Source organism: Gigantopelta aegis, chromosome 5 (assembly GCF_016097555.1).
Source record: "Gigantopelta aegis isolate Gae_Host chromosome 5, Gae_host_genome, whole genome shotgun sequence".
In the NCBI taxonomy this organism is placed as follows: Eukaryota; Metazoa; Mollusca; class Gastropoda; order Neomphalida; family Peltospiridae; genus Gigantopelta; species Gigantopelta aegis.
This window is the reverse complement of record NC_054703.1, coordinates 39,831,982-39,844,598: the sequence shown is the minus strand read 5'-3', so window position 1 is coordinate 39,844,598 and position 12,617 is coordinate 39,831,982. Positions and strand designations below refer to the sequence as shown.

General features: G+C 36.1%; 1 protein-coding gene across 1 annotated transcript in view; it reads right to left on the bottom strand.

Annotated features, from left to right (window-relative positions):
- LOC121373183 (sushi, von Willebrand factor type A, EGF and pentraxin domain-containing protein 1-like) overlaps positions 1-11,281 on the bottom strand; it is a 28,799-nt gene extending 17,518 nt beyond the window's left edge. The window contains exons 1-8 of the mRNA XM_041499639.1: positions 10,979-11,281; positions 10,224-10,308; positions 8,756-8,932; positions 3,883-4,035; positions 3,377-3,553; positions 2,228-2,404; positions 1,485-1,675; positions 388-476 (exon numbers count right to left, since the gene is read on the bottom strand). Coding sequence (XP_041355573.1) covers positions 388-476; positions 1,485-1,675; positions 2,228-2,404; positions 3,377-3,553; positions 3,883-4,035; positions 8,756-8,932; positions 10,224-10,308; positions 10,979-11,281 — 1,352 coding nt within the window. The remainder of the gene's footprint in view (positions 1-387; positions 477-1,484; positions 1,676-2,227; positions 2,405-3,376; positions 3,554-3,882; positions 4,036-8,755; positions 8,933-10,223; positions 10,309-10,978) is intronic.
- Between the last annotated feature and the right edge of the window lie 1,336 nt (positions 11,282-12,617).

Here is a 12,617-nt window from a genome sequence, read left to right as displayed (position 1 = left end):
GTCTGCGTCACATTTTATGGAAAGAAAGAAATGTTTTATTTAACGACGCACTCAACACATTTTATTTACGGTTATATGGCGTCAGATATATGGTTAAGAACCACACATGTATTGAAAGAGGAAACCCGCTGTCGCCACTTCATGGGCTACTCTTTTCGATTAGCAACAAGGGATCTTTTATATGCACCATCCCACTGACAGGGTAGTACATACCACGGCCTTTGATATGCCAGTTGTGGTGCACTGGATGGAACGAGAAATAGCCCAATGGGCCCACCGACGGGGATCGATCCCACACCGACCACACATCGAGCGAGCGATGTACCACTGGGCTACATCCCGCCCCATATTTGATGGAAACCAGATGTAAGAAAACTCGATTCGTACCGCTTGGCGTCACTTGTTGGTGTTGCACGCAGTATCATTTCCCAACCATCTTTGATAGGTTCCGGTAGAAAAGCTGTGAACTTAGGATTCTGAAATAAAATACGAAGAAAACCTCTTTAATGTAAAAACATGTTTAATGTAAAAACCTCTTTAATGTAAAACCTGTTTAATATAAAGTATACGGATTCGTAATTGTAAAAAGAAGAAAAAGATAAAAAAGAAGAAAGAAAAGAGAAGAACGAAGAAGAAAAAGAAGAAATTTAAAGTTTGTTTTGTTTAACGACACAACTAGAGCACATTGATTTATTAATCACCGGCTATTAAATGTCAAACATTTGGTAATTCTGAAATATAGTCTAGATAGGATAGCACACACCACGGCCTATGATACACCAGTCGTGGTGCACTGGCTGGAACGACGGGGATCGACCCTAGACCAACCGCACATCGGACGAGTGTTTACCACTGGGCTATATTCCTCCCCCAAAAGAAGAGGAAAAGAAGAAGAAGAAGGAAAAGAAGAAAAGGAAAAGAAGAAGGAGAAGAAGAAGACAAAAATAAGACGAAGAAGAAGAAGAAAGCAAAGAAGAGGAAGAGAAAGAAGAAAAAGAGGAAGAAAAAGAAGTCAGAGAAGAGAAGAAACAGAATAAGAGGAAATGAATACAAGGAAAAAGAAGAAGAATAAGAAAAGAAAAAAGAAGAGGACGAAGAAAAAAGAGAAGTATAAGGAGAAGAACAATGATAATAAGAAGAAGAAAGAGAAGAAGAGGAGACAGAAGAAGCAGAAGAAGAAGAAGAAGAAAAAGGAGACGAAGAAGAATAATAAGAAAATGATGAAGAAGAAGAAAAAGACGGAGAGGAAGAAGAAACAGAAGGAAAAAGGAAGACGACGAATAAGAAAACAAAGAAGAAGAACAAGAAAAGACGAAGAACAAGAAAGAGGATGAGAAGATCGAGTATCTTCTAACTATGGTCTCGTGAGGAAAAAGCTAGAAGCAGAAGCAGAAGCAGAAGAATAAGAAGCAAAAGAAGAAGAAGAAGAAGAAAAAGAAGAAGAAGAAGAAGAAGAAGAGAAAAAGACGCCAGAAGAAGATCACCTCATTCCTCCATTCCACCTGTCTGCAGTCTCCACCCAGACCGTTCCACTGTCCTGTAGCGTCACACCTCACTGAGCTACTGTTCCCAAAAAACCGAAAGTCTGCGTCACACTCCACTGATCCATTGCTGCCCAAAGTGGTGGACTCATTATTAAAGACGCCATTGGATACAGTTAGGACGCCACAGTCAACTACAATATCCCATCAGTTAAAAAGGTAATCATTCTTCCAATATTAAATCAGCACACTATCCATCAAAACATGCATTCAACTAGTAAACAAACTAATGCCTAGTTGCAAATATAGGGTTATATGCCTAGCTACCGATACGATTGTATAGGCCTAGTTACTAATACAAGTGTATAGCCCTAGTTACCAACACAAGTTTATAGACATAATTACCAATTCAAATTTATATGCCTAGTTACCACTACAAGTTTATAGCCCTAGTTACCAATACAAGTAGTTTTTGCCTTAGTTACAAATACACGTTTCTAGGCCTAGTTACCAATACAAATTTATAGGCCTAGTTTACCAATACAAATTTATATGCCTAGTTACCAATACAGGTTTATAGCCCTAGTTACCAATACAAGTTGTTTTGGTCTTAGTTACAAATACACGTTTATAGGCCTAGTTACCAATACAAGTTATAGGCAAAGTTACCAGTACAAGTTTATAACCCTAGTTACCAATTCAAGGATATAGCCCTAGTTACCAATATAAATTGTAGGCCTAGTTACCAATACATGACAAGTTAGTCTGGCTCCATCTTTGTGTGACGTCACATGTCGAGGTTGTTGTTCCGTTAAACATGACGTTACCTACACTGCAGCTATAGATTGCCACCGAGTTAAGGACGGTTCCATTCATAGTCTTACTGGTGTTTGGAACATTAGGGGGTTCACCACATTTAATTTCTATAATATAATAATATAATACAATATAATATAATATAATATATACAGAACTTCAAATACGTTAATAACGAGTACAATAAATAGGAAGCGAAAACAACGTACGTGAAGTTCTGTATTTATTTACATACCTTCTTTTATGTTTTACAAAAACGGTTTTAAATTTAACGTCATAACAACACTTTGTTAAATCTATGATCAAAACTCCTTTCATGGATTCATTTAACGTTGAGATTCATACTCTGCGGCATCCTTGTGTAATGTTTTAAATACGATATGACGTCATTTGTAAATCATATATGACGTCAGTAAATAAAAGGCACTAACTGCAGTAAAAAGAAAAAGGGAATTCCCCATTTAAAAGTTCCGGTCCAGAGTGCACATATGTGCGATACAGGATAAATTTATTACACGGTTTCAAAAGGCCTTTATCACTATAGTAAAATTGAATAGGTATGTAATATAATATAATATAATATAATATAATATATTATATAATATAATATAATATAATATAATATGACATGACATGACATAACTTACCTATAATATCCATGTCATAAACCCATGTGATATTTTTGGTGTATTATCCCGGTTAATAATGGTATGCAAATTTGTAAGAGATCAAGGTAATGTGTTGCTGTGGATGGGTCATTTGCTTACAATACAACAAGACCCGTGTACCTGAGCGTAACGTTTTCAAAGGTTTAGTTAAAATGCGTGACATCAAACTAATTTGTGCCAATCGTGATGACGTCATATTAGCGATGGCGGCGACTTTAGTACTGTGATTTAGTAAAAACTGAATTAAAATGTTATTTTAGAAGTGTCTTAAGATAAATAGAATTCTCTACTCGTGTTACCAGTACAATGTTTATAGTCCTTGTTACCAATGCAAGTCTATAGCCCTTGTTACCAAAGAAAGAAATGTTTATTATAGGCCTAGTTACCAATACAAGCTATAGACCTAGTTACCTATACATGACAAATTAGTCTGGCTCCATCTTCGAGTGACGTCACATATCGACGTTGTTGTTCCATTAAACACGACGTAACCAACGCTGCAGCTGTAGATTGCCACCGAATTAAGGACGGTTCCATTCGCAGTCTTACTGGTGTTTGGAATATCAGGGGGTTCACCGCAATTGATTTCTATAATATAATATAATATAATATAATATAATATAATATAATATAATATAATATAATATATGCCCTAGTTACCAATACACGTTTAGAGTCTTATTTACCAGTACAAGTTTATAGCCGTAATTACCAATACACGTTTGTTTTGCCCTATTGCCCAATACACGTTTATAGCCCTAGTTACCAATGCAAGTTATAGGCCTAGTTACCAATACAAGTTACAGGCCTAGTTACCAATACATGTTATAGGCATAGTTACCAATTCAGGTTTATAACCCTAATTACCAATTCAAGTTATAGGCCTAATTACCAATACAAGTTATAGGCCTAGTTACCAATACATGACAAGTTGGTCTGCCTCCATCTCTGTGTGACATCACATGTCGACGTTGTTGTTCCGTTAAACACGACGTAACCCACGCTGCAGCTGTAGATTGTCACCGAATTACTGGTGTTTGGAATATCAGGGGGTTCACCACAATTAATTTCTATAATATAATATATAATATAATATAATATAATAATAATATATAATATAATATAATATAATATAATATAATATAATATAATATAATATAATATAATATAATATAATATAATATAATATAATATAATATAATATAATTATAATATAATATAATATAATATAATATAATATAGCATAGCATAGCATAGCATAGCATAGCATAGCATAGCATAGAATAGCATAGCATAGCATAGCATAGCATAGTATACCATAGCATAGCATAATATAATAATATACTATGATGTTTATAAAGTTTATAGGCCTAGTTACCAATATTAGTTATAGGCCCAGTTATCAATAAGTGTTATATGCATAGTTACCAATAGACGTTTATAGGCCTAGTTACTAATTCAAGTTTATAGGCCTAGTTACCAGTACACGTTTATAGCCCTTGTTACAAATACAAGTTTGTAGCCCTAGTTATCAATACAAGGTTTTTGTGCCCTAATTACAAACACACGTTTACAGGCCTAGTTACCAATACAAATTTCTACGTCTAGTAACTAATACAAGCGTATATGCCTAGTTACGAATACAGGATATAGGCCTAATTACAAATACAGGCATAATTATCAATATACGTTTATAGATCTAGTTACCAATAAAAAGTTTATAACTCTTGTTACCAATACAAGCTTATAACTCTTGTTACCAATACAAGTTTAAGACTCTTGTTACCAATACAATTTCTCAGGCCTAGTTGCCAATACGCGTTTATAGGGCTAGTTACGAATACAAGTTATAGGCCTAGTTACCAATGAAAGTGATAGGCCTAGTTACCAATACAAGTTATAGGCCTAGTTACCAATGCAAGTTTATAACCCTAAGTACCAATACAAGATTATAGCCCTAGGTACCAATACAAGTTGACAGCCCTAGTTACCAATAAAAATTATGGGCCTAGTTACCAATACAAGTTATAGGACTAGTTACCAATACAAGTTATGGGCCTAGTTACCAATACAAGTTATAGGCCTAGTTACCAATACAAGTTATAGGCCTAGTTACCAATACAAGTTATGGGCCTAGTTACCAATACAAGTTATGGGCCTAGTTACCAATAAAAGTTATGGGCCTAGTTACCAATACAAGTTATAGGCCTAGTTACCAATACAAGTTATAGGCCTAGTTACCAATGCAAGTTTATAACCCTAATTACAAATACAAGATTATAGCCCTAGGTACCAATACAAGTTATAGCCCTAGTTACCAATACAAGTTATAAGCCTAGTTACCAATAGAAGCTGTAGGCCTAGTTACCAATAAAAGTTATGGGCCTAGTTACCAATACAAGTTATAGGGCTAGTTACCAATACAAGTTATAGGCCTAGTTACGAATACAAGTTATATGCCTAGTTACCAATAAAAGTTATGGGCCTAGTTACCAATACAAGCTATAGGCCTATTTACCAATACAAATTATAGGCCTAGTTACGAATAAAAGTTATAGGCCTAGTTACCAATACAAGTTATGGGCCTAGTTACCACTACAAGTTATAGGCCTAGTTACCAATACAAGTTATAGGCCTAGTTACCAATACAAGTTATATGCCTAGTTACCAATACAAGCTATAGGCCTAGTCACCAATACAAGCTATAGGCCTAGTTACCAATACAAGTTATAGGCCTAGTTACCAAGAAAAGGTATGGGCCTAGTTACCAATACAAGTTTATAACCCTAATTACAAATACAAGATTATAGCCCTAGGTACCAATACAAGTTATAGCCCTAGTTACCAATATAAGCTATAGGCCTAGTTACCAATACAAGTTATAGCCCTAGTTACCAACACAAGTTATAGGCCTAGTTACCAATACAAGTTATGGGCCTAGTTACCAATACAAGTTATAGGCCTAGTTACCAATACAAGTTATGGGCCTAGTTACCAATACAAGTTATAGGCCTAGTTACCAATACAGGTTTATAGCCCTAGTTACCAATACAAGTTGTTTTGGTCTTAGTTACAAATACACGTTTATAGGCCTAGTTACCAATACAAGTTATAGGCAAAGTTACCAGTACAAGTTTATAACCCTAGTTACCAATTCAAGGATATAGCCCTAGTTACCAAATTATAGGCCTAGTTACCAATACTATAGGCCTCCAGTTACCAATACAAGTTATAGCAGCCTAGTTACCAACCAAGTTATAGGCCTAGTTACCAATACAAGTTATGGGCCTAGTACATTAGGGGGTTACAAGTTATAGGCCTAGTTACCAATACAAGTTATAGGCCTAGTATACCAATACAAGTTATAGGCCTAGTTACCAATACAAGTTATAGGCCTAGTTACCAATACAAGTTATAGGCCTAGTTACCAATTCTTTTATAGGCCTAGTTACCAATACAAGTCATAACAACACTTTGTTAAATCGGCCTAGTTACCAATATTCATTTACGTTGAGGCCTAGTTACCAATACATGTTATGGGCCTAGTTACCAATACAAGTTATGGGCCTAGTTACCAATACAAGTTATAGGCCTAATTACCAATACAAGTTATAGGCCTATTCCCCATTTAAAAGTTCCGGTCCTAGTTACCAATACAAGTTATAGGCCTAGTTACCAATACAAGTTATGGGCCTAGTTACCAATACAAGTTATAGGGCAATATAATATTATATAATATAATTATTAATACATATAATATAGTAATTACCAATACAAGTTATAGGCCTAATTACCAATACAAGTTATAGGCCTAATTACCAATACAAGTTATAGGCCTAGTTACCAATAAAAGTTATGGGCCTAGTTACCAATACAAGTTATAGGCCTAGTTACCAATATAATTTATAGGCCTAGTTACCAATACAAGTTATGGGCCTAGTTACCAATACAAGTTATGGGCCTAGTTACCAATACATGTTATGGGCCTAGTTTCCAATACAAGTTATGGGCCTAGTTACCAATACAAGTTATAGGCCTAGTTACCAATACAAGTTATAGGCCTAGTTACCAATAAAAGTTATGGGCCTAGTTACCAATGCAAGTTTATAACCCTAATTACAAATACAAGATTATAGCCCTAGGTACGAATACAAGTTATAGCCCTAGTTACCAGTGTTCTAGCTAGCAATAAATAGAGGGGCGCTGCGCCCTGCTCCCGTTTTGTGCCGCCCTGCCGTGTTTGTTCCGCACCGCCCCAGATTATCGCCGCCCTGCCCTAATTCATTGTCAAACAAAAATACAAAATCTTGCTTTCCTCTCAAAGCGTGTACAGTGTTGTTACGAGTCTGAATTCCCAAATAAAAAACGTTTGACAATACATTGTTTGGCCACAGTTGTGAAAGCCGACAGCAGTAACGTGATATTTTTTTTGTTTTCTATTGTTAGTCGATATTACTGCAGACGAGCGGACAGGCAGTCTTACAAAGCTTGAATGCGAAGTAATCCTCACACCGTCACGCACATAACCACACACCACCTAGCAAACACCTAGTTGAAAGTAGACCATCATGATAAACTTTGACAGAACATCAAATGCGAAATTTAAAGCTATTTAATGAAATCTATCTAGACCTTGACATGCAATAATAGCCATTTTTAAATGCAGTGAGCAACTTGTTACAAATATATCCTTATGTCAATTTTTTTATTTGTTTGTTCTTTTATTTCTTTATTTCTTTTTATTTATTTCTAATCATTCTCTTTTTTTCATTTCTTGATTTCTTTTAATTATTTCATTTATTTATTTTAAATTACATTTGGGCATGATATTAAATGGTATAAATACTATATATAATAAAACAAAGAAGACGATTTTGTTTAGGTGATCTAACCTTTTGTAAAACATTTTAATAGTTAAAGTTTGATTTTATTTAACGACACCACTAGAGCATATTGATTTATTAATCATCGGCTATTGGATGTCAAACATTTGGTAATTTTGAAATTTAGTCTTAGAGAAAAACCCGCTACTTTTTTCCATTAGTTTCATCGTTTATATACACCATCCCACAGACAGGATAGCACATACCACGGCACATTCCAGTCGTGTTGCACATGCTGGGACGAGATTGTTTTAATAGTGTCTATATTTAGTACATCAGTACAATAATATTGCATACGGCGATGAATGTACTGTTTCATCAAAAATCCAAATTTAAGAATAATAAATTTGGGTTTAGAAATTGATTGTCCCCCTCCCTCCAAAAACGTTTTGTAAATTAAAACCAGCATAGATATTCTTACATATATGATATTTATGAATGTAAAAAAATCGATGATATCCAGCACTTGCCTCAAAAATAAGATTTTCGCGTTAAAAATTCCCTACAATTAAATTAGCGCCCTGCCCCATCAAAATCCTAGCTAGAACACTTGTTACCAATACAAGTTATAAGCCTAGTTACCAATACAAGTTATAGGCCTAGTTACCAATACAAGTTATAGGCCTAGTTACCAATAAAAGTTATATGCCTAGTTACCAATAAAAGTTATAGGCCTAGTTACCAATAAAAGTTATGGACCTAGCTACCAATACAAGTTATAGGGCTAGTTACCAATACAAGTTATAGGGCTAGTTACCAATACAAGTTATGGGCCTAGTTACCAATACAAGTTATGGGCCTAGTTAGCAATAAACGTTATAGGCCTAGTTACCAATACAAGTTATAGGCCAAGTTACAAATAAAAGTTATGGGCCTAGTTACCAATACAAGTTATAGGCCTAGTTACCAATACATGACAAGTTAGTCTGGCTCCATCTTCGTGTGACGTCACATGTCGACGTTGGTGTTCCGTTAAACACCATGTAACCAACGCTGCAGCTGTAGATTGCCACCGAATTAAGGAAGGTTCCACTCGCAGTCTTTCTGGTGTTTGGAACATCAGGGGGTTCACCGCAACTAATTTCTATAATATAATATATAATGTGATGTGATGTGATGTGATATAAGGATTTATCACAAAATTTGGATTTAGGGACGGGACGAAGTCGTGTCCCTAAATCCAAACACTGTGATAAATCCTTATAGTTAACAATGGAAACAGAGTGATATTATCTTTATTCTAATACTACACTTATTAGGAGTATATGTAAGCAATTTTATTGTGTTTTTATTAAAGAAACCCTACAAATATTAAAAACCTAAGTATTACTTACGATATTCGATGAAAATGCTTGTAATAAGTAAAAGTATGACGTAATTTTTGTTTCGTTCTCTTCACATGACGTCACTGACTTAGGAGTGAATCAAAGGCAATTTTTGGGGGGCACACACACACAGACACACACACACAAACACACACAGACACACACACACACAGACACAGACACACACAGACACACACACACACACACACAGACGCACACACACACATACACACACACATGCACACACACACACACGCACACACAGACACACACACACACAGACAGACACACACACACACACACAGACACACACAGACACACACGCAGAGACACACACACACACGCACGCACACACACACACAAACACACACACACAGACACACACACACCTATAATTCCAATAATTCGCACAGTACAATTTATATTCCTAATATATAATATTGACGATATCGAAAAATTCTCTGGAAGGACGATTGGGGTCAGAAGTGAAATTTGAAAGTTGACGTTTTTTATCAGTAAATCGCAAATTCAAACAATAAAAATGACTAAAAACAAAACATTAACAAATGTATGATCAACAGAATGAAAGAAATTGGCAGAAATAATGTTCCACAGTGATTAATCGACCTTCCTGGAAATTGTCAAAATCGAGAATGACACCCCACACACGTATACGAGGCAACTGCGTGATGCACGTGCAAACTATGGAATGTACTTCTGTGTGTTGATAAACAGACCTGAACGTTCTTTACTAGGATGTCTGCGATCAAACGTATGTTCGGTCTAATAGTTGATATTAATATTAATATGTCAGGTTCCCATACTTTGTTTTAAAAGTGAGGAGGTGTGGGTTCTTGAAAAATAAGTGTCGTGAGTGCTAGCCTGTGCACATGTAACCATACAACATACACTTACATATATACATGTTTATTGGTGTATTTTAAGTGGGGGAATATCTTCACAACTCTCCATTCCTGACAAATAATGTAATCTACACCTAGAACAATAGTGTGACGTCACAGATATGAGTTACATTTCGGGTATTGATACCTTCAGTGAAGCAGTTCTGTCGCGAATCCACCTGAGTACAGACTTGTGTGTCTTCACATAAGTTGCGTTCACAAACACCGGCATTCTGAAGAAGAAAACAGTAATAACAAAGACAGCACTACTAGCTTGAAATAACAGAAGTGCTTGTGAATATGGTAGTACTAAACCAAATAACTTCCGGCTGGATCAAAGTTAGAGGTGCACTGACGTTTTCAAAGAGAAGTTAACACCACAAGTCCTGTGATTGGTGATAAAATTAATCTGAGTGTGTTGGTTGTAAACTGGGCAAAAAATGTATGCAATTTTATTTCATCTTGTACTACTGTGTCAGGTAGCCCTGTGCTTGAAACATGCATGGGATACCTGTAAACAAAGGACTCAAATTTTGTGCGAAACTAGGGTTGTCATATATGCTACCCGTTATCTCAGAAATAAACAGTTTGACCTGATATAACATTTGTGGTGTTCTGGTTGGAATGGGAAATAGCCCAATGGGCCTACCGACTACTAGACCAAGCGTGCGCTTTACTACTGGGCTACGTCCCGCGCCTATGAGAGAGAGAGAGAGAGAGAGAGAGAGAGAGAGAGAGAGAGAGAGAGAGAGAGAGAGAGAGAGAGAGAGAGAGAGAGAGAGAGAGAGAGAGAGAGAGACACACACACACACACACACACACATAAAGACACACAGCATATAATATACTATTAAAATATGGTGAAACATCTTTAATTACTGCTAATGACTAACAACTTATTACCTGTGGCATTAGAGGTTTTTCTGCATACACTATTGCTGGTACGTCATACTGCAAGGATGTTGTAGACGTCGTGACGTCACGGAAGTTTGACGTACACTCTCGTGTTCTCGTGTTGTAGTTGACAGATTTACACAGAGATCGGCGATCACACAGACTCTTACACTGTAGAAAATTCTTCACAATCTCAGTAGCGAACTTTGACCCCTCCAGACGATGAGATCGTCCTTGAATGCCATTAAGTGAAAATCCAGTCACCAGTGTAAGAACTCCAGAAATCAAGAGCACTGTTTGAAAAGATTTCATTGTAGAAAGAAAGATAATGAAAGAAAGAAAGAAAGAAAGAAAAAAAGACGGATCGACTGTTTTCAAGAGCAACGGTGGATCTTCCTTCTTTCAATACTGAACGACACCTCTAACTGATTGGGCTCCTGTCCAGGGCACAAATTACCTTGAACTTATCAAAGTGATTTTTTTTTCAGAAAAAAAAGACAACACTGTTTGGAATCCTCTGTGTATTATCCAGACGTGTGGTATATGTTTTGCGATGAAATCAACCACTCTTTTGCCAAATTCCCTTTCAAGTCTGTTTTGTGCAGAGATACGTTATTGATCACGGATTTACGGTTTCTCGTTCAAATTCTGAGAGGTTTGGGTTTAGCTTGGTAGGTAAAACGTTCGGCTGATGCACTTTGGTCTTGGGTTGAACGTTCCAGGAGAAACCATTTTGTTTTTCACCGTCTAAACCAGTTTTCCCACGACTGGTATATCATAGTCCGTGGTCTGTGCTGCCCTTTCTGTGAGAAATATCCGTTGCTGCTAATGGAAAGAACAAATGTAGCCGGTTTACTGTGAAGTGCACGTGTTATAACTGCCGGACAAGATACTTCCATACAAATGTTTGACATCCAACAGATGATGTCTACTTAATCAATGTGTCCGGATATTGTTAGACAAGCAAACACACTTGAACTATCGATGATGAGTATTCAAGCATGGTGTTTGAAATGCTACATAAAATGATAATAGCTTGAACCCTTTTCTACCTCTTGCTTCGTTTAACCGTTTTCGTCAAATGTGATCATACATTCAAGTGTTAATCGCCAACTAATATAGAACCACACTCAACAAAGTACTTGATGAATAATTGAACCGAGTTTGATTAAATATATACTTTATACGACAATTGATGTTGAAATTCTTTGTGATAAGCTTCACCCCGTGACCACTGTAGCTGCGAAAACAGGCAGCCGCCCACCATATCCTTCTCTGAGACTTTGTTCTTTCGGCGAACTCTTTGAAATGGAACAATATATATATTATTCTATACCCATACAGTATTTCCTGGAGATCAATTAATCGTCAAGACAATGTCCTTGCATGTGTCGCTGTTATCGAATTCTTCTCATCAATAGATCCTTTTATAGCGACTAAAAGTATTATTAAATGCATTTTCCACGCCATTTCCATCTCCGCTTCTCTTTTCATGTTAAATTTTATATGCATGTATGAACTTCAGATACGTTCTTTTTGGTTCCTATTTATCGAACGAGTTTATTTTAAAAGTTCTTGTGCAAAATAAACAAGTGTAATAAACAGGAGGCGTAAACAACGTATGTGAAGTTCTGTATTTATTAAATAC